Source organism: Oryzias latipes, chromosome 20 (assembly GCF_053564925.1).
Source record: "Oryzias latipes strain Hd-rR chromosome 20, Olatipes_Hd-rR_3.1".
In the NCBI taxonomy this organism is placed as follows: Eukaryota; Metazoa; Chordata; class Actinopteri; order Beloniformes; family Adrianichthyidae; genus Oryzias; species Oryzias latipes.
Window position 1 is genome coordinate 27770504 of NC_136256.1, and position 21507 is coordinate 27792010.

General features: G+C 42.8%; 3 protein-coding genes across 8 annotated transcripts; 1 reads left to right on the forward strand and 2 right to left on the reverse strand.

Moving 5' to 3' along the window:
* Positions 1-554: 554 nt before the first annotated feature.
* On the reverse strand, positions 555-8599 carry ptchd3a (patched domain containing 3a). Of its 2 annotated transcripts, XM_078938668.1 has the most exons (5): positions 8458-8599; positions 5953-6548; positions 4294-4415; positions 2529-2674; positions 555-2452 (listed from the first exon to the last, which is right to left on the reverse strand). In XM_078938668.1, the coding sequence occupies exons 2-5, from the start codon at positions 6478-6480 to the stop codon at positions 891-893; spliced, it is 2358 nt and encodes a 785-aa protein (XP_078794794.1). In that variant the 5' UTR covers positions 6481-6548; positions 8458-8599; the 3' UTR covers positions 555-890. The 2 variants fall into 2 exon arrangements, with proteins under 2 accessions (XP_078794794.1, XP_004081225.1); XM_004081177.4 differs by lacking the exon at positions 8458-8599 and having other exon boundaries at positions 5953-6734.
* A 3797-nt stretch (positions 8600-12396) lies between these two features.
* Positions 12397-16869, reverse strand: thnsl1 (threonine synthase like 1). Of its 4 annotated transcripts, none has more exons than XM_004081344.5 (3): positions 16718-16869; positions 14873-16242; positions 12397-14731 (listed from the first exon to the last, which is right to left on the reverse strand). In XM_004081344.5, exons 2-3 carry the CDS (start codon positions 16232-16234, stop codon positions 13934-13936), a joined length of 2160 nt encoding a protein of 719 aa, XP_004081392.1. In that variant the 5' UTR covers positions 16235-16242; positions 16718-16869; the 3' UTR covers positions 12397-13933. The 4 variants fall into 4 exon arrangements, with proteins under 4 accessions (XP_004081392.1, XP_011487397.1, XP_011487398.1 ...); XM_011489095.4 differs by having other exon boundaries at positions 16741-16860; XM_011489096.4 differs by having other exon boundaries at positions 14873-16202; positions 16718-16853.
* Positions 16870-16894: 25 nt separating this feature from the next.
* Positions 16895-20899, forward strand: enkur (enkurin, TRPC channel interacting protein). Of its 2 annotated transcripts, XM_011489098.4 has the most exons (6): positions 16895-17115; positions 17244-17433; positions 19091-19236; positions 19306-19532; positions 20263-20409; positions 20576-20899. In XM_011489098.4, the coding sequence occupies exons 2-6, from the start codon at positions 17354-17356 to the stop codon at positions 20747-20749; spliced, it is 774 nt and encodes a 257-aa protein (XP_011487400.1). In that variant the 5' UTR covers positions 16895-17115; positions 17244-17353; the 3' UTR covers positions 20750-20899. The 2 variants fall into 2 exon arrangements, with proteins under 2 accessions (XP_011487400.1, XP_078794796.1); XM_078938670.1 differs by lacking the exon at positions 20263-20409.
* The last annotated feature ends 608 nt before the right edge of the window (positions 20900-21507 follow it).

Consider the following 21507-nt stretch of genomic DNA (forward strand, 5'->3'; position numbering starts at 1 on the left):
CGAGGGGCGACAGAGCGAGTCGCCTTGAGCGGAGTGTGAGGGATGCTGAAAGCCGGATCCTGAGGACCCGGTGGGTTTCTGGAGCGGCTTAACTGCAGCCGTTGCCGCTTGTTTGTCTCCGAGTGTCGAAAGCTTCTTTCTCAGCGAGCAGCAGCCTCTGCAGGTTTACAGAGACCGAGCAGAGCTGAAGCAATGTCTGAAAACGATGGAAAGTTCATGTAAAAAGAGTTAATGTTTTGCCTTCATATGAGTGTTTGCATCCGTTTCAAACACTTAAACATCTAATAATACTCCAGGAGCATTTCAGATTTCAGTCCAGCTGCTACAACTTGCAGAGGCAAATTAGGAAGGGCAGAGATTCAAATATTTTCTCATTTCCAACCAAAGATTGTAATAAAAGGCGTTTTTTTGTGCAAAAAATGTTAAAACATCCACTAATTCTATCAAACGAAGCTTTTCTGTGTGCAAATTTTGTTTAAAAAAAAATAAAAATAAATGTTCATGCTTACATTTCATTAACCTCTATTAGTTATAAAAAAAGACAGAAACACAGCTTGTACAAAACATAACATTTATTGCTAAGTTTTACAATATGAAAAACAAATTCAATGGAAAATCATGTTCGTAACACTAGAAACTAGAAATATTTGTGATACAATAAAAAAAGCAATGAAGAGGACAGCTTGTTAAAATCAACTAATAACCAAGAAAAGGGAAAATATTAAATAGAATAACTTAAATGTAAAAAAACAAGTATTTTTGTCACCAGTGATAGATGGAACTCAAAGTTCATACTGATACTTAATTCACTTTGAAAGCAAATATTACAAAAAAATTCAAAAATATCTATGATTTATTTCTAAAAAGTCCAGAAATTGTTCTTTTTTTGGTCACATTCTGGTCATTTTCAAGTCTTTCTTGGACTCACGAGAGCAGCAGGTGAAGAGTGTTAGAATTACAGGAATGAAAATGAGACCGTGGACCATCCCGAGGAACATGACAAGGAAGAAGATCTGGAAGAATGTTCTGAAGGTGTGGAACTCCGACCAGATCAGCGCCGAGAGGCCTAAGATCGTAGACAGAGTGCCCTGCAGTATGGGGTAGCCCAGGTTGGAGAGGGCCTCCACCGCCTTCTCGTTGGGACTCTGCTTTTTGCTGGAGGCGAAGGCGTAGGACACGTGGGCGGAGAAATCCACCGTGAAGCCGATGCAAACGGTGAAGATGATCATGGAGATGGAGTCCAGGCTGATGTCCCACAGCGCCATGAAGCCGGTCACCCCCACCATCACCGACCCGATAGAGCAGGTCACCAGCAACGCGCAGACGGGGTCTGGGATCAGCAGCAGGGAGACCACCAGCATCACCGCCGAGATCACTGCCACGTTCTTGATGATGCTCTTCACCACCACGTCGTATTGGTCAAAGTAAATGAAGTCCTTGTTGTAGACGGTTAGAGACGCTACTCTGCACTGGTCTGCGATGTATTTCAGGCCTTGAAGCATCTCGATTTCTGTGCTGGCGTTTGCAACGTCCACTGTCTGGATGAAGAAGCGGGACGCGGTGAGGACGTCTCCTGTGAGGTTCACGTCCTGCTTGAAAACTGGGGAGTCTTCAAAAAACTCTGTCAGATTATTGAGAAAAGCCTCTTTATCGTTGAGGTTCAGGTGTCTCTCTTGTCCGTACGATAGGAAGGAGTCAAGCCACGATGTGGAGATCTCCTTATCCACGAACCAGAGTCCTTTGAAATCTTCCAGACATCCTTGAAGTTGTTGCCTCTTGACGTGATCCCAGTACGGGAATTCTTCCTTCACGATGACCATGATGGACGGACCGTAGTCGGAGAAGTACTGCCTCTCCTTCTTGATGAACCTCGTGACGTGGGAGTTATCTGCCGCCAGATCGTACAGCTCAATCCCCTGCTGGACGTTGAAACATCCAAAAATGCTCATGCCCAAATAAACCAGATAAATGACGATGACCAATCCTTTGACCCAGGATTTAACCAGAAATGGGCCAAAACAATCCTTAAAGAAATTACTGGCCAGCTTTTTTTTCTCTGCTCCTGTGGTCTTGTCGTAGTCCCCGCCCACACAGCAGAAGTTGTACATATCAGGACGGTCAATGGGTTTGACCGTCGGGATCTCCATGCAGGTCAACCAGTGCCTGTTGCCAGCCTCTCGCTTCCCGTTCAACGCCATGAACGCCCCCAAAAAGGTGACTGTGTAGATGTAGCAGAAAAATATGGAGGTGGCGGTGTACAAGCAGAAGGACTGGACCGCCCGGAAGTCAGACATGACACCTATGAAGAACTTGAGGACATCCGTCAGGGCCGTGATGGTGATGGACATGACGGCTTCCTCGTAAGTGTGAGCCATTCGCTTCGGGACGGAGTCTTTCACGTTGCTGTGCTGCCAGTCGGACACCATGATGAACATGTTGTTGAGACCGATTCCTGAGGAGAAAACACGCGTTTCAGCGTTCGGCCAGACTTGTAGTGAGAAACACTACAAACCAGGGGTTTTCCTTACCGAGTATTAGGAAAGGAGAGTTTGCCACAGTGATGACAAAAGGTACTCCGATATAGAGCAGTAAACCAAACGAGGAGACGACAGCCAGGCCAGAGGAGACGACACCAAAGACCGCCACCCAGACTTTGTTCCTCACATTATCAACCCTGCCAGGACACAGAAACTGATCAGATAACGCAGCACAATCCAGTTCTTTTAATGCTTAGTTAAATATACTGCATCAAATGTGTCCGGAGTACTGAGGATATTTACTGCCGTTACCTGACGGCAGTGCAAGTTGGTTTGTTTGTTTTTTTGCTGTAGCTGTAGCTGATGTAGCATGCCCATTTTTATCATAATTTGTTGCTTTGGAACCAAGCTTTGATGGCTTTTAGTTTTAAATCATTGTCTTATCTATTTCTGAATAATTCCCAATGGTCTTTTGGCTATGATGCCTTTTTTTGACAAAATAAAATAAAATAAAAAGGTGTTGTTTTCTAGTTTCTTCAGAGCGGCAGTAGTTCTTTAGGGATTCGCCCCTGAGTTGCACCTGAGTTGCCCCTGGCTGTTGGCGGTGAGCAACCCTGCACATCCTTTTATTTCCCGCTGCTTAGAGCTCTCTGTGTCTCCTGCTAGCTTACAGCCCCTCACACACCCAACCTAACATACCGGTGCAACAAAAAGCATTATGGGAGATTTGCAGCCGTACAGTTTTGAGTCAGATTCTCCAGATTCTCGTCTGCTCCTGATTAACAACTATTTGAATAAAGAAATTTCTCAAATGCAATTTTGAGCTTAGTTTTTTTCTCGTTTCTTTTAGTTTCTTCATTTTTCTTTTATATCTCTTATGTTGTATTTGATCGTGTGTGGAGGGGGGGGGGGGGGCATTGTATGTGCCAAGTTGCAAAACTTTATACGTCATTTTACGGCATGACAAATAATTTCCTTATTTTACTAATGATTTTTAAGGATACTTTTTCTGATGTCACATCTATCATGTGAATTTCTTGATATAATTAATAAAAACATATCAATCTGGTATTCATGTTTAAATGACGTGTAATGAAAACTACTAATGTTTTAGTAAAAATATAGGCTTCAGTGGAGCAGAAATGTATTATTAATCTGATTAATTTTAATGGTTGCATCCTGAAATGAATCACACTACCTTTCAGAAATAAACGGCAGACAATTTTCCAAATGCAAATTTTTTTTGCAATACAATGTTATTCTGCAGATGACTGTGCGCTGTTCACTATTTTAATGCAACATTTAGGAATAAATTCCTCTTTAAGAAAAGTGGGAACGAAGCACATTTTAGTTTTATCAGCTTAAGAACGTTTTTACATCCATGTTTTATCTTTGCTGTTATCATGAAGACATTTCTATTTTCCACAATGACTCTGTTTCCTCTGTTTTTCTCACATGATAAGTTTAACCTGAACTTTTTGAGTGATTATTGATAAATCTATAAAATACATCACAAACCTTTTTTAACCTCTTTGTGCTTTTCTTATGTGTACAATAAAAATTTCATCCGTGCTCTTTTCCCTGATGTCATTGAAGATGTTTAGCGGTAAATGGTGATGTATTCACTTTTTCCTCCCTTATTAAAAACACACAAACGTCTGTCTTTTCTTAAACACGCTTAGCTGTGTGTGCAGCACATTAAATCCTGCAGTTTAGTGTATTGGCATGTTTTTTTTTTTTGCATGTTTCCTCTCTGTTTTCTGGACGTGCGGTCCGAGAAGAGCTCGCCGTGCGACCGCCACCCATCCCTTCTTACCTCATGCAAGATATGACAGAGAAGCTGATGGCAAAAGCGTAAGTGATGAGGAACAAAGGGAAGCCATCTGTGGTGTGACTGTCAATCTCCTCCTGCTTGGATTTGGAGGTGAAGTACGACACCTGCAAGGAAACACAGCAGAAGCAAGAAACACACCTGAGTCAGGACGGATTCCTGGGTTTGAGGACACAACTGTGTGCATTTCTGCAGTGATTTAGTTTAGGACTGTTTCAGTAATGATTTACACTTAATTCACCAGACTAGTTCTGGTTTTTGATTGAAGGTGTCGTAAAATTCCCTCAAACTTGTTCTTAAATTTTTATTTTAAGAAAAAATAAATACATTTTTAAATTCAATCTTTATCAAAAATGACAGAATGCATTAAAAAGTTGAGAAGTTCTAAGAAATTTAGCAGTGAAGTACTGTAAAGAAACGAGAGTAAAAGAGCGAAAGTTTGTTAATAAAAAAGAAGAAAAGTAAGAAACAGCAGCCAGACGGGGGAATAAAACACTGCATTTCCCATCATTCCAATTTGTCTTCTTTCTTTTGTTTAATAAATAAATAGTAAATAAAAAAAATTTTAAAAGCACATTTTTGTTAAACAACTCACACTTTGTCGTATTCTTGAGATTCTTTCAGAAAGGGTTACTTGGCCCCAATTAGATTAGATTAGATTAGATTAGGTCAGATTAGATGAGATTCCATCAGATTCGATTAGATAAATTTATGGTAGATTCTACTTTATAGTTATGCAATAAAACAATAAACGGTCAGAATAATAAAGCTGGCGTCTAAACGATATAAAACCGAAATGGAAGTCCATGAAGTGAATTCTGCTGCAGCAATTATGTACACTAAAAAAAAGGTCCTTTTTAAAACAACTTGGAAACTATAGAATACAAGATGTGTTGCCCTTGTTATCCATAGAACTGGTAGACTTTACCTTGGTAAGACTTCTTGAACTAAATTCTGATGTCTTAGCTTTTTATTATCACTGTTTTGCACATTCAGAATTTGCACGACATTTTGTGTTTTTTGTGTGTACGTTTTGTGTGAAATTTCCGTTTCCTGTACACTTTTTGGCATTCGGAGCAGACAGCAAAGTAAATTTTCATTGTGCAGGGAAACCCGTTCCTTGCTGTGACATGACAATAAACCCTTTGAATCTAAAGACAAAATTCAATCTTGAAATTTGCTAAAAACACTCATTTTAGGGATTTTGCTATTTTGACAGTGGAAATTCGTGAGTTTTAACGTAAGCGTTCTGCTTATGTTGCTCAAAAAAATGTTCTACCTTCACACTATGTATAATCACCACCTCCAAATACGAGAGCTACAACAGTCCAAACGGCCACATTTCTAAAGAAAAATCCTCTTGAATCTTGAATCATCTTAAATTTAACTCAATAAAAGGTTTCCCTAGATTCAACAAGTCCGTCTTTGAAACAACTATTTTTTTTAAATTAACAATAAATGCAGTTCAGTCCAAATATGAGTTAAAATATAGGATGTTTTTACGATGTTCAAGTTTTTCTGTCTTTTGTTTTAGCAGTGCAGCAGCAGAGTAAATGTGTCCTGAACGTAGACAGTGACCATGTAAGAGTATTTTGTTGTTTGTCTGGTTGATTAGCTCTCTGGAAGAGTGAAGATGGAACCTACGTCAACGTGCTTGCTGCTTGGCTCCTCGGACAGCAGAGCTTTGAATCTTCTCAGCCACAGCTTGGCGGCCTCAGACGAGCTTTCTTGGTCGTTGAGGAAGTAGGTGAGCCTGACAGCCTGAGCACTGGCGACTGTGCCGTTGGCGTCCGTGGTGACTCCACCGAGTGCAGAGCCCAGGAAGACGGTCTCCGACCCGTGGGAGTGTTCTGGGTAGGTGATGCTGGTCTGATGGGTTTTTCTGGAGTTGATGATCTCCAGGACGACGTTTGAGACGCACTCTCTGTCCACTCTGGCGCAAACGTCGCTGAACCCCAGCCGCCTGCCGTCCACGGTGATGTTGAGGACCTTGTCGTTGAGTCTGGTGAGCTCCTCTAAAGCGGGGCTGTCCAGAAGGTTGTGGTTCTGGGCCACGGCGATGATGGACGCGAACCTGCCGCCGCTGTAGAGCCTGTCCTCAGAGAACAGGGAGTGGTCGTAAGGAAAGTTTTCTTTCACCAGAGCCCTGGTGACCTTGGAGGGGCCTTTCATGGGGGTGAACTGCCTTTCAAAATCATTGTCTTCATGGTCCTTAAGAAAAACGAAGCCAGCACCGAGCGCTGCAGAGACAAAGATAGGAATAATGAAGAAGAATAAAGGATGTGAGCCTACGGTTGAGCCAAGCTTTGCAAAAAGGCCTGACAGAGGCTTTGAGAGGCAGTCAGTGCGTCTGCAGCCCATGTCTGCTGCTGCTGCTGCTGCTGCTGCTGCTGCTGCTGTGGGACGTGTGGCCCAACCTGAGCCAAAGGCCGCCTTATAAAGACTGCCATCGGCGCTCCAATCTCCTTTTTGACTCTATAATTACCCTATCCAGAAAGCGGGGGGGCAGTTAATGGTACATTTTACTGTAAAAATGATAAGCAGAGACTTTAAAATGATAAAACCAGACGAGATATGAAGCAAGTTCTTGAAGAAATGTGACGAAACGCCGTCATGTTTTATGACTTTACAGCCACTCAGGGGTTTGTCACCATTAAGTAACTTAAGTAGGTGTAATAGTTGAAACAATTCTTGTTGTCCCTCTCATTACTTATGGGGACAATGGGGCAATTCTGGGGCACAAACAATGTCATAAAATGGCAATCAAGGTCACAAGATATGACTCTTTTTATTTTTGATTGGAGGTTTAAGGATCACCAGGTGACTGTAAAGTCATTTTGTCGTCAAGTTTTTCTCCAAAGTTTCTGGAGGTTCTTAGAAATCGGAGTCACAGGATGAAAACAGGTCATCAGCAAAACCCTTTTAAAACTTCTGAGGTAAACTACTGGTCTCCAGGTGGATCATTTACCTGAAAATTATGCATATTCTATTGTTCGGCATGTCTTGTCTTCTGGAGTTTATTTATCCTGTACGTCCACTTAAAACATTTATGTCAAAATGTTTGACTTTTTCCTCATAAATCAGATGTTTCCTTTGAACAAAACCTATAAAATATTAAAGAAAGGCGTCATCAGATCACTGCTTTTATTTTGAAAATATAAAAAGAAAAACAAGCTTTTGGCGCTTTTGATTTTTCAATTAGAGAGGTTTAATTTAAAAGAAATCAACTTTATTTCCTCAGCTCAGTTTAAGATAAATTTGATTTGTTTTGATTGCACTGGCGGGATGTGTATGTTTTTATTTATTTATTTTAATTATCATTAGTAGTAGTATTTTTACCATGTTTACTTTTTTAACTACTATTTGTTTTATCTTACCAATATCTAATTTATTATAGGAAGCACTTTGAGATGCTCTGTAGCTGGAAAAGTGCTATGGAACTAAAGCTGAATTGAATTGAATAAGATGGGAATATTATGGGATTGCATTCACAGTGAGGCCAAATCAGAGACTTTAAAATGAGAGCCTAAGTCTCCCTGCTGGGTAGAGATGCGCTTTTTATGGTTGGGATGTGAAAACGAAAATGCAATCCCCTCTTTTCATTTTCACTTTAATTACGTCACAGATGAGCGATGTCAAAGTCGGTTTTCTTGAGTCATTTAATGCAGTTATTGTGAAAATTAAACAGCATTTCTGTTAATCCATTTTAATTGTCAAATTAGATAGTTCTAATTAAATTTTGCAACACATTTACTAGAGAACTGTTTAAAAATGAAATGTCAAATAGCATTTTAATTAAGTGACAGAAGAAGAAAAAGCGGTTTGGCGGATGGATTTTTCATTTTAAATTTGAGTCAACAGACGCAGCTTCATTTTGAAAAGGAAAAAGCATAACTGGTATTGACTTTTATTTTTTAGTTATGCTACAGAAACGCCTCCATATTAGATTAGACAAGAGTAAAGGTAACTGAGTTGATCTCCAGAGGAATAAAAAAAGGATCATCTCGACTCAGACGTTCAGCTTCAGCCTCATCAAAGCTACATTAAGCCCAACTTTGATGATCTGAATTACATAACAGGACATATCTCAGCTTTATCTCCTGCAGGTGGACTGTCTGCTCCTCCAGATAAGGTTGTGACTGAACTCACGAGTTTCCTTTTCTCCTCTTCATTCTGAGCGCGTCAGGTGAGGAGCACGTGGGCCTCCTGGTTCCAGCAGCAGGCGAGGCGTCTGTTGAACCCGTCCAGGTTCTGCTGGGACCGTCAGCACAGAGACTTCCTGTCATGTGACTGCAGTCAGCCGTCGGTCTGAACGGATCTCATTTCACTCGCATCCATCTGGAGGTCATCGATTTCTCATCTTAGCAGTCACCAATGGATTCTGCTCTCTCTCTCAAAGAGCGAAGATGATCCAGAGAACAGCTTCATCTTCTTCAGAGCTCTTCCTCCTCTGCCTCAGCAGGAAACAGCTGGTGAGGACCAGAGCGAACTGCTGAGCTGTGAGTTTGCACCCGGATGGACATCAGGTCTCCGTCTGCAACAGCAGCCGTCATGATGGGCTGGCGAGCTCCTGCTGATACTTTCATTAACGCTCATCTTTTCCTCGTCTTCCTCGCACGTCGCAGAGGTGTGTCGGTGCGAATCAGCAGCCTGCTAATTAGCAGGGAGGCCTCAGGTGAACACAGGTGGGGATGTGCATCATGAAAAAGACCTCGTTAGCATTTTACAGATAATCCACTTTATTACAATCATTCAGTTTAAAGGTTCATAACATTTACTTTAAAAAACAACAACGTTTTATAAGAAATCCAGCTTAAATATTGACTACATCACTCATCTTTATTTATGTGGAGCTGTTCTGCAAACAAGAGCTTTAGGAAAAGTCTCCATAACGACAAACACATACGTTTAAAATAAAATATACGGAAGCAAAGCTAAAACATAAACAGAAAAAAGTCCATCATTCACTTTGCTCACTGCCGTGTGATAAAACTCTTGATATGTCAGAATAAAAGCCTCCAATAGGACCAATAAATATGGTTTCCATGAAAAGAAAAAACAGAAACAGACGTGTCTGAGCAGCCCTTTCTCCCTAACGAGCTTTTTATTTTTGGCTTCCAAAAATGGAGGTAAAAGGAAGTCTGCTGACATTCATCAATGATTAATGCTCCAACGCTGCCAGTCCATCAAAGCTCCCCGGCAGAGAGTGGAGCTCCTGTTTGTCTGCTCCTCACTGCAGTGAATACATGCAAACGCCAGCTTTGTCTTTTGTCTATTTTGATTTTAAAGGAACTAGAAGGAGCTGCGTTTCCAGAAGACAATCCAGGGTTGAATGTTATATTACTGCATGACAACGAGCCTTACAGGATTGGAAGAAAAAAACAAGAAAGAAAGAAATGATCAAAAGTTGACCATAACTAAAGTGAAAACAGGACAATAACAAATAAGATATGTTTGTGAAAAATGCCAGAGCAGGTATCGAACCAGCGAGCTTCCGCACCAAGGATACCCCATTTATTTCAATGGAGGCAGAAATCCTGGAATATCTTGAAGGACCAAAAGTCAAAGGTGGAAAAAGCTGAAAGAGCTGAACATTTGAATAGTTGAATGGTTGAAAAAGCTGAAACATTGCAGAAGAAGTTAAGCTGCAAAACATGGCAGAAGATACTAAAATAAAGAAAGAGAAACAGGATGGATGGGAGGACGAGAATTAAGTGCTCCCCGCCGGGACTTAATTGTTGGCAGAGCGCGTTTGTTTAAAGCATCAGAGGATGGCAGAACTACACCAAAGCAGTGCTAATGACTTTCTCAGGGGGACGGTCTGCGGCACCGCGGGTCCAATTCCTCTGGAAAAAGAAGTTATTCAAGAAACAAATGAGAGAACAACAACAAAAACCCACCAACATGAAAGTCAAAATGTAACAACGACACAAACCTGGCCTATGTTGGATCAACTGTTCATTCAGGTGGGGGGTGTCCTGTCAGGGGCGTACATAAAGGCACCCCCTCCCTACATCCCAGTCCTCCCTAAAGGGTTTTCTGCTCCAGTAGAACTCAAAATCATTTTCAGTGAGAATATCTGTGGATGGTTTCGTTTCTATTACTGATCAAACTCTCTGAGAATGGATTGATTTGTGATTGGATATCAAAGCCACGCCCCCCCGTTAAAAGCATCCGGGGACTTGTTGGACCATGGATGAAAAAAACAAACAAACCAGGAGGCGAGTTTTAGGCGACATACATGAGACCAATTAGGTGTCGGATGATCTGTGTCCTTCGTTTAAACGGTTTTCTTGTTCATTTTGAGGTGAGATGTCAGATCCTAGCAGCTCAAACCAAAGTCTGTGTCGTCTTAATATCACAGTATTTCATTGGACTGGAAATCTTCTTGTTTCCTGTTGTGACACCTTTAGGGCCAACAGGCGGAAATGAGCAACATTTGCTGTAACCTGGACCATCTTTGATCAATGTTCTTTTGTGCATTGTTCCTTCTTTTAAATAAATTTAGATTCAGTGTTTCACCTGCTGAACATCTGATTTCAACAAAAGTAAAATAAAAATAAAACTTGGATAGTTTTTGGTTATAAAATCAGAATTGTGTATTTTTTATTATTTTTTTACTCTTTGCTTTGATGAATTGTCTTGAATTACTTAAAAAATGTCTGAGCATCTAACGGTCTAATCCCAGCTCAGTAAATGTTTTTCCACATTTGAACCCTGGATGTGTCTTCAGTCCTTTTTCATTCATTTATTTTAAAACACATTCTTAAACAATAACTAAAAAGAATAATAATTTCTGCCAAAAATACAAAATGCGGGCTTGTCTGAGATCTCCACGAGTTCGTCCCTACTTTAAAACATTTCATTAATCTGAGAATTCCAGAGGCGAAACAAACTGCACCTCCTCTTGGCTCCTCCTCCTCCTCGCCGTCCTCCATGACGCAGCAGCTTCCGTTCCGCACAGGCTCCCATGAAGGAGACGGGAACATTCTGGTACCTGAATTACTCCTGCCCAGCCAGCCGTGGGCCACCCGGAGCAACAGCTGGCTCTCCTCCTCCTCCTCCTCTTCCTCATATGTATTATGCACGCTCCAAAGTGTGGAGCCACATTCAGGCAGGAAACACGTCTTCTTGTAGTAAACTTTGAGTTTTAAATATCTTACATTGTGAAATGGTTACAAACATTCTTTTAGGTTTGGATTTGTTTTCTAATTTAATATAAGATGCAGGATTTCACTGTTAAAACACCAGCATGGAAGTTGTTTATGTGTTTATTGTTTGGTGGATTTCAGGAACAACACCTGAGATTTAGAGTCCTCCGGTCACATGACATGTTCCAGGGCATAAAATCCCTCCATTCATTCTAGAATATCCTGGCCAGCATCGTTTGACATTTAGAATTCCAGTAAACGTCTGTCGGAGGCCGAGGAGCAGTTTTCGAGGAACTAAAACGTCTGCTGTTCCTCGGAGGGCCGGGTTACATAACTCTCCGGTGGGGTGACCTTCTGTGGGAGGTCTGCGACCATCCTCCTCCGACGTCGCCGCTCCACATCCCAGCTTTCATGCGTCAAACCGCGGCGTGATTCATCAAGTGTTTTCCAGGAATGCCGTTTGGGAAAGAACAGCCTGCAGTATATCAATAAAGTTTAAGACTGCAGCTGCAGGAGCTTTATTTAAAGTCTGATCAACAAAAGAACACAACAGTCATGTTGGATGTGAGCAACTTTGGGATTGAAAACTGTGAAGTTAAAGCTCTTCATTGTGATGACAGTCACATTGTGAGCATAAAGGCTCACCTTTAACAGCATGGAGTGGTTGAGGCCATTTGTAAAAACCTACAGCTCATTCAACACAAACATATTTAAAGGAGAAACATTAGGATGTAAAAGAAAACGATGGGAAATTGTGATTTATTCTGTGTTTCAGAATTCTTAATGCACCACTACTTAATGTTTCAGTCATTTCAAACATTATAGTCTTTGATCTAACGATAAAAAAACCTTATCAGGACCAGATAAGAGAGTCACTTATTACTTTAGCGGCATCTATTTTTACGGCACAACGATAAAACAGGACGGCGAGTCAACATTTGTCTGAGTGGATTTAATGATTGAAAGAACACGGTGGAGAAATATGAGAATATAAACTTTATGTGGACATTTCTATTGCATCCATTTATATAAACAAAGCCAAAAAGAAGGCTTCAAACAAATAAAAATCCTGAAATTAAAGATTTCTTCAGTGATATTGGTGTTTTGTAGCATTTTTCTGATGATATAAAGAAATTGTCATCTTAAAATTGCATGTCTGAGTATTTCTTTATATAAATTGTTGTAAATCAGGAGCAGACATAAGAAAAAGCTGAATAGGCATCAAGCTCCCTGGTCCGAGCTCTTAGCAACGGGGAGGGGAAGAGGAGGTGGGGTTGCTCTCATAACTTGGAGGTGAAACTATGTCCTAGAAGGCGACACAGATTTTTAAGACTTATAATTAAATCACAGCTTGAAGCTCAGTTCACGCCGGGCAGCTGTAATGTTCACAGGGAGCTCAGGAGAGAGAAAAAGTCCAAACGGCGGCAAAAAACCTCACCAATCCGTGGATTCTGGGGCTCCAACAGCGCTCGCCGCTTTACCAATATTGGCTATCGACCTTATCAAGCCCGGCTGGACGGCCGCTGTCGCAAAGGACGTGTAGACAAAACAGAAGCTGCTCAATCCCAGTGTCACCAAAACTGATGACCTCAGCATGTGAGGAAGTCTCAAAGGAACGGCTCCGCCCCTTTGAATGTTCACACTGGACAAGCAGGGAGGGGCTTCTTCCTCCATGCCTTTTTTTACCGTGTACAAGCGCATGTTCGCCACCTACAGCTGGAGGAGGGTTGGTGCGAAATGTCGGCGCAAATCTGGTGAATCTTCGCTCCAGGCTTTTTTCTTTCACAGCTCTGTTCCGATATCAGAAAGACGTATGTCATAGAATTCCATCCGAACACAAACCGATTCATTTCTCCTTCGTGACAAAGGCTCAAACGGGTGGAACGCCACAGTTCCACTCGGTTTTACTTTCAGCGCGTTCAGTGGCCACACGTTTTGTACGTAGAGCTCAAAGACGCTCATAGAAACGTGCGTGGCAACGCTTCAAGGCAGGAGTTTGAAGGCGGAAACCTCAAACGCGCCTTCTTGCTCGCCTACAGACTTTTCTTTGGCATGGTCGCGTGAAAGTTTCCCTTTTTTCCCTAATTTTCACAGTAAAGGTGCATTTTAATACTGAATGGTGGTCTCTATTTTATTCTCATTGACTGCTATTTTATTGTGCTTTAATTCTATTTTATTGCTTTCTTTCTTTGAGTTGTCACACTGGTGAGGAACAACATCTGGTCTCAGCTGTGCATCTCTCCTGAAATGAATCTTGAAACGCAGCCTAAAAAATAACATGACAACAATTGCACTGTTTAAAATATTTTCATAAATCTATTTTTGTTGAATTCTGCCTTCTCCCTTCACTGCACTTTTAAATTTCTGTCCATTTCTAATTATTATGCTTTGTTTTGTCCTTGTGTTCCTTAAAAAGGCGCTTTTAAATCAGATGAATGGTTATTATTATTACTTAGAAGCAGCTACAGAAGCTCTCAGACCTTCAGGAAGGTCTCACAGATGAAGCTCTCCACCTTTTCCTCCAACTCTCTGTAGTCTGCCTGGCAGACGGAGTGCGCCCCGCTGCCCCCCCGCAGGCCTCTCAGCATGTCCCGGTGCCCCCCCGGCCTGGGGGCGGTCCTTTCCAGCTGCCTCAGCTGTTCCACGGGATCCTCGGGGGGGTTCTGGATTCCTAAGGCTTTGAAGACGGCGGGGGCGAACTTGCCGTAGTGGGCGGTGGAGCACAGCACCACGGGGCACGAGCCGTCCTGCAGCCGGTCGGCCACCGCCTTGGCCACGCCGGTGTGGGTGTCCATGAGGTAGCCCGTGCGAGCGTGGACGCGGCGGACGGCGGACAGACACTCGTCCTCTGAGCAGCAGCCGGCCTGCACCTCCTGCCGCATCCTGCCGAGCAGAGGGGCGGCGACCCGGAAGTGCTTCTGCGTGTCCAAGCGGGTGAAGAGGTCCTCCACCAGGCCGCCGTCCCCATCCGACGCGTGGAAGATGAACCGCTCCACGTTGGACGACTTGAGGATGTCGATGGCCGGGGAGTGGGAGGGCAGCAGGCGGCGCCGCCGCAGGTCGTACTCGCCTGTGTTGATCAAATCCGTGATGACGCGGTTGTGGTTGGAGGCGCAGATGACCTTCCTGATCGGGACGCCCATCTGCTTGGCGTAAACGGCTGACATGGCGTTGCCGAAGTTTCCAGTAGGGATGCAGACGTCGACGGGCTCGCCAAACCGGATCACGCCGTCTCGGCACAGATCCAGGTAACAGGAGGAGTGATAGACCACCTGCAGGAGGAGGCAGTTTTGGTCAAAATCTGTCAACTTAAATCAATAAAATATTGAGTAATATTGAGCCCGTTAAAAGTTCAATGTTAGGTAAAATGACATCGAATAACAGAAACGGTCACAGCTGAAGACCACACCCACCTGAGGCAGCAGCCGCGCCCAGTTGATGGAGTTGGCGGTACTGAGGACGGTTCCATACTCCACAGCGAGATGCCCGACGAGCCCCGACTCCCCAAACATCCTCTTGATGCTCTTCTGACAGAAATCAAAGTCTGACAGAACGCCGACGGCCCTGCCGTTTCCCTCCCCGAAGCCCAACATCTGCAGCTTCTGGATCTCACTCACCCCCTCCTCTGGGAAAAACACCAGCACGCCCGTGCGCTGAGCGTCCACGCCGCTCAGCCTGCTGAAGCCGCTGAGCACGGCGCTGCCCGTGTCTCCGGACGTGGCGACCACAACCAGGTAGTTGCACATGAGCGGGAGGCAGTGCGCGAAGAGCTGCGGCATCAGCTGCAGGGCCAGGTCCTTGAAGGAGCCGGTCGGGCCGTGAAAGAGCTCCAGAACAAACTGATGCTCCATGAGATGCTTCACCGGTGCCACCTGCTCGCTGGAGAAGTTGGAGCCATACGCCTTGAACACCATGCTCCTTAAATCTGCGGCGCTCACATCCAGAGGGTGGATGCACTTCTCCAGCAGGAGCAGCGCCCGCTCCGGATAAGACATGGAAACCAGCCTCTTCCATTCACCTGCATCCACCTGGGGAAAGCCGTTCCTGGGAACGTACAGACCTCCGTCCGCGGCCAGACCCTCCACCGCCACGTCACTGAAGTACGCCTTGTCCTTAGAGCGTTCCTCGCCGCTGCGCCTGGTTGACACGTACGTTTCCTCATCTCGGCTCTGGTATCTCTGCACAGCCCTGACCACCTTCTCCGCCACCTCCTCCTCCGTGTCTCCCCTTCCACACAGCACCCGAACGTCCAGCCATTTCTCATAAAACTGCTTCCTGTAGAGCAGGATGTCTCTCATGGGAACTCCGGCTTCCTGGCCAACGATCCTGTTCACCTTCATCCTGCCAAGTCTCTGCAGGATGTCCTCAACGTCCACGTCCAGGTAGACGACCAGCCCGCTCTGTCGGACGTGCCGCATGGCCTCGGCGTGGAGAGGGTTGGACCCCGTCAGGGAAACCACACAGCCGGAGGCTGAGAACTGGCACAAGGCTCCGCCCTCCGCCTCCAGGAACCGCCGCCCGCCGAGCGACGCCAGCACGGCAGCCACCGGCCTCTTCCACGCCACCTCCAAGACGTCATCATCCACGTCGACAGCCGGCAGTCCCAGTTTGTGAGCCACGATCCTCCCAACTGTGGTCTTCCCCGCTCCGGGGGGGCCCATGAGCAGGATGTTCCTGTCTCCCAGGACGGAGGCTTTGGTGGAAAGCCATGACTTTGGGGCCAAACGTGGAAGCAAGCGGCGTCTGACAGGAGAAAGACGACAGGCCGAGGCCATTCAGGAACCTAAAGGGGAAGGTTTTAACATCACAAGCATCCCTAATGAGCTTTTAGGCAGATCTGAAAGCAAATTTAAAGTGGAAAACATCAAAATATCTGTAATAAAACGCAAAAAAGAGCAAAAAATTAATACTTTTATCATATTTTATGATCAAAATATTGTGATTTTTAATTTTCTTTTCATATTCTATGTTTTTTAACGAAATTCATCAAAACAAATTTAAATTTTTATCTGTTTAATTGAACTTTAAATGTATTCAATGCATGCAGACTGTGTCACATGCTGCAGATGTAAAACGAATCTAGAAATGGATTGCACAGAGTTCACGACTATTAATAAACGCATTTATCTTAAAGGTGATAAAATGTGAGGTTACTGTGAAGATCACGCGTTCTGCACGCGGGAGGAGCCTGAAAAATCAATAAAACTACTTCAAGGACGAAGATTGTGGAGTAAATATGTGGCGGACAAACTACATACTTATCTCCACAGACGATGCTTACGTCAGAGGTCACGTTCTTCTCCTTTGAGTTAAGTAATTAGTTGGTTTAGTTGATATCATGTAGTGTGTTTATGGTAATAGAAACTACCCCCCCCCCCCCCCCCCCCGCCTTACGGGAAGTGCACAAGCAAGTACGGAAGCCCGGTAAGGACTTTAAACGCAAACGCAAGTAGAAGCGAATAATTTAACCAGTTTGTCGCAGAAAAACAAACAAATCATTCCTGAAATGTTTGTTTTTTTAATTAAATCTTTTTAGAGTTTTTATTTGAAACAGAAAATACTAATGATAAAAAAAAACCTGCTACTTCCGGTAAATCTCTTTTGGCTTCATGTACAAATCAAAACCTCGGAAATTTGAAAGTAATGATTAAAAAGGGTAAAATTTAAAACTTTATTTGAATTAGGATATATTATTATTTTAATCTTTATTTATATTTATTTTTATCGTATAATTAGCGTACATTTAACTCTTATTAATGATCAAAAACACTCGCTCATTTTTAGGCGCAGTCGTCCCTGAAGCTATCATGGCAGCGGTCGCCTAGCAACAAGAACACATTCCTTGTTTTCCGCTAGAATTCCCATTTGACCGGTGCTGTCTGAGGTTGTTCGGCATGTTTGGGAGCATGGATCCACCAGAAAATGTTTATGCTCTTATTCCCAAGGAGGAACAGCAAATTCAGAAACCACCCAGGTGAGTCCTTCACCTGTGACCTGCAGGAAAAACACGCTCTGCTCTAATGACTCCATTAATGTCAGTTATTTCATGTATGAACAGCATTTAAAATGTTTAAGTCTGGACAAAAGTTCTGGGTGTTGTTTTGTTTTTACATATTCAAAGTTACAGAACATTGAGTCACTCAAAATCACTATTACAACTATAACCTTCCAAAAATACAAAATAAAACTCAAACATCGGAATCCAAATGATTACGAACAACAACAAAATATTACCCAAAGTCATGCAATTAAGTAATAAACACAATGGAAAAAGGACAGAAAAAGGCAGACAGATATTCTCTTTCTATATTACTTTCCTATTTTTATAATTTTTTTATGAACCCGCTTCAATAAAAATGGTGTATATGAAATGTTTTTTTGGCATTTTTCTGATGATGGAGGACACTAAGCGTCCATTTGAATTTTTGAGCTTTTTTTTATTTAAATTGGGAAGCCGGAGCAGGGAAATTAGGAGCAGACAGGGGAAAAAGCAAGTGGAAAAACATTCTGTTTGTGACGCAGGAAGTGGGCGGGGCCACAAGCTTCCTGCACCGCTCCTTTCTGATGGGGACAAATAGATCCGTCTTTGTCTGGCAACCGGCTCTAAAGTGTACGGCTGCACCGCTAATGTTAGGTTGGGGTTGTGAGGGGCTGTAAGCTAGAGGGAGAGAGTGTAGACAAATGGATGACAGGAAGGTAGGGCAGGCTCACGCCGCGCCAACGGTGAATCTCTGATCAACTCCTGCCGTTCTGCAGAAACGAAGTCCTAGAAAACGACACAGGTTTTTAGATTTTGTCCCAAAAGAATAATTAGAACACAGATTCACGCTTAAATCATCAGAAGTAGATCGGAGTGGGACGTTTGTTTAAAAAAAACACACATTTGGGGCTCAGATTCTAAAAGAACAACATTTGAGAAGAAAACCATTTTTAAAATGATTTAATTGTTTACTTAGAATGTCATTTGTTCATAAACCCAAACTGAATGTTGCTACACATGAATGGAGGAATCCACTTTTTTGTTAAAATCATTTATATTCTGTTAAACAAGATTAACCAAATGATAATCATGATAAAGGTGTTTCTGGGTTTTAACATCGTTTAAACATTTAAAGGCATAAAATACCCTGAATATTAAATCTGATTCCTACATTTTTTTAATTGTTTTTAAAATGAACTCTTATTTAAGAAAGTAAAAAAAAAAGAACAAAAACAAAACTTTGATCTGATTTGTCCTTTTTTAATAAAGTTGGAAAATAAATGTTCTTCTGACGGAGAAAGAGAGAAAAAACCATTTGGCTAAAATGTAGAGAAATCCTTCAAATCAATAATTTACAACGGGATCTTTGAAACGAACCTTTATTTATATTCTACTAACAGCAGAAGTTCAGTTATTGAAGAACAAACACAAAAAAAACAGTTTGATACCATGTCTTCTCACTAAAACGAACTGCTTTGCATTTGTAACATGAATGAAAGATCTCACTTAGCTTTGTTCTCACTTGGTTTCTCCAAAAGTATTTCAACTTCAGCTCAATGTTGTCTCTGATTTTTATTTTTTTCATGAAAAATAAGGCAAAACAAACAACTTTACTAAACCTCCATTGATGTTTTTTCCTGCTTTTCTGCAGGTATGTGTCCAGTTTTCACCCGGCTGTGGTTTCTGAGAACAAGCTGATCAAGGACGTCATGAGGACGATGGGACCTGCCAAGGTGGAGCTTCCCTCTCCAGATAAGTACCTGAAGAAGCACTGCAAGGAGCTCCAGCTGCCAGAGCGTGAGTTCCTGCCTTCCAACCCAGCCTCCATGCTGCGGATCTGTGGTCCTAAGTTCTGCCATCTTTCAGAGTCACACGGTTCCAAAGGCGTCAGTCGAGCCTGTGCTTTGACTCAGAGGAGGCCGCCCGTCCCTGCGAGGACCGACCGGCCCCCGATGGGTCAGACCAAGGGCGGCTTCATCAAGCCGGCTGTGACGGCGCCGTTGAAGCCCACGCCTGTGTCTGTGGATTCACACAAAGGACACAAACAGCTTCTGGAAACATCTGGGCTCGTCCCCAAATACGTCACGAAAAAGGTTCTTTTCTACACACTCCTGACAGTTTACCCTTCTAGTTCCTAAATTCTAGGCTGGTTCTGACTTTTAGGTCATTTGGAATTTTTAAAAAACACCAAAAACAAACAATAAGAATAATCATCATAAAAACTGTTAGTAATGTTTTAATTATTATTTTGAGTGTGTTTTTTAGTGTTGTCGATTGTTTCCAAATACCTAAAGAGGTAATTTCCTCTTTGTGGGTTCAAATAAAGTCTTTTCTATTCTATTCTATTCTATTCTGTTCTGCTGTTAATGGAAAGAAAACATGAATTCTTGGTTCTTAATTACTTGGAAAGAGTCTAAAAGGTGCAGAGGCTTAATCTTATTTATCTTTTTATAAAGTTTTTTTTTAAATCATTATTTAAAAAAAATAATTGACCTTTTTAACGTTTGTCACTTCCATGAAAACTCCTAAAAGTCAACCATCAGAGAAACTGTTGTTCTGTTGAAATCTGTTGCTTTTATGCTTTCACTTCTGCTTTAAAGTCTAACATCTTTGAATTTTAATGTCTTTAACTTAAAAAAAAAACCTCCTGTTAAGTCACTCCATTATCATTTTTGTGATGAACTCACTGGGATTCTTCCACTTCTGCACAATGCGTCAGTGAAGAGGGGCTGTCAAACCCTCACACGCTCAGAATCTTTGCCCAGAAGCCAAAGCTTGGGCCGGATTCCACATTTGCCCCGCCCTAAAGGTGTGGCTCTGCAGGATTATGGGGAAGTGCCTGCGTACCTGCAGCGGCGCAGTGAGGCGCAGTGGAGGTCTCAGGAGGAGCACGCCAGAGTGGAGAAGGAGCAGGAGGAGCAGGAGGCCATGCAGCAACTGACGGAGGAAGAGCGGCAAGCCGCCCTGCAGGTAGGTCTGATGACGTGTGATGCCGGTGGAGGAGTCGTTCAGAAACTCCTCACTTTCAGAGGAAAGGCTGAACAAATCCGTCTGCCATTCCTGAATTCTACTGCTTTCATTCTCCGTGTTTGTCTGGTGGCATGTTGTGGATTCCCTCCATGTTTCCCTTCTGCAGCATCTGAAGAAGAAGTGGGACGCTCTGCACGAGGAGTACCAGCGCCTCCCTCTCATCATCGAGACCATGTCGAAGAAAGCCTTCAAGAAAAGTCTGGAAGATGCCATGAATCAGCTGGACAAGGACATTTGCCTCTTGGAGAAGTTCCCCATCATCTACATCACCAAGAATTAGTCTGCATGTCTTCAACCGCCTCCTCCGGAAACTCATGATTCTTTTTTTCCTGCAGGTTTTTTTGTGATTCCTAAAGATACCTGAATGATTTTGTGTTTTTTTGTTCAGTAATTTCCCAAAAAAGGAATAAAAAATCATATTTAGAACAGATCAGAACATCTGATTCTTTATATTTACCAAATAGTTCCAGTCCAATTTGAAACTTAAAATGCAACATTTCCACAACTCAAAGATTCAAAGATGTAAAACAGTTCCGAAACATTTCAGGACACAAACAACAGCAAAGGAAATTTGCTCATCGCTCATCTCAACTACCAACAGTTAAAGCGTTCAGGAGGAGGATTGTTCTGCGCTTGGTGGAGGAGTTGAAAGCATCCTGGAACAGAGGATACTGCTCTTCATCCTCATCATGAAGCTCCACCCTGAAGTGTGAAATGTGAACAGCAGAGGCCACGGGATGATGAATAATTAAAAAACGTGATCACACGATCACCTGTGAGCGAGCTCAGAAATCTTTGACTTTATGTACAGTTTCCTGCAAAACCTTTAGAACAAAATCCCTAAAGTTGAACCGATCCACTCAGAAACTCAAAGAGCTTCCTCTGAACCAAACGTGTTGCATCTTCTGTTGTCATGGCAACACTTGTGTCACCTGTCTCCATCCAACGGACGTTTAACTGTTTGATTCTAAAAACAAATAAACTCACGTTTCACTCATTACCAGACTCCTTTTTCAGAATAAAGGCCTTTTTTCTGCC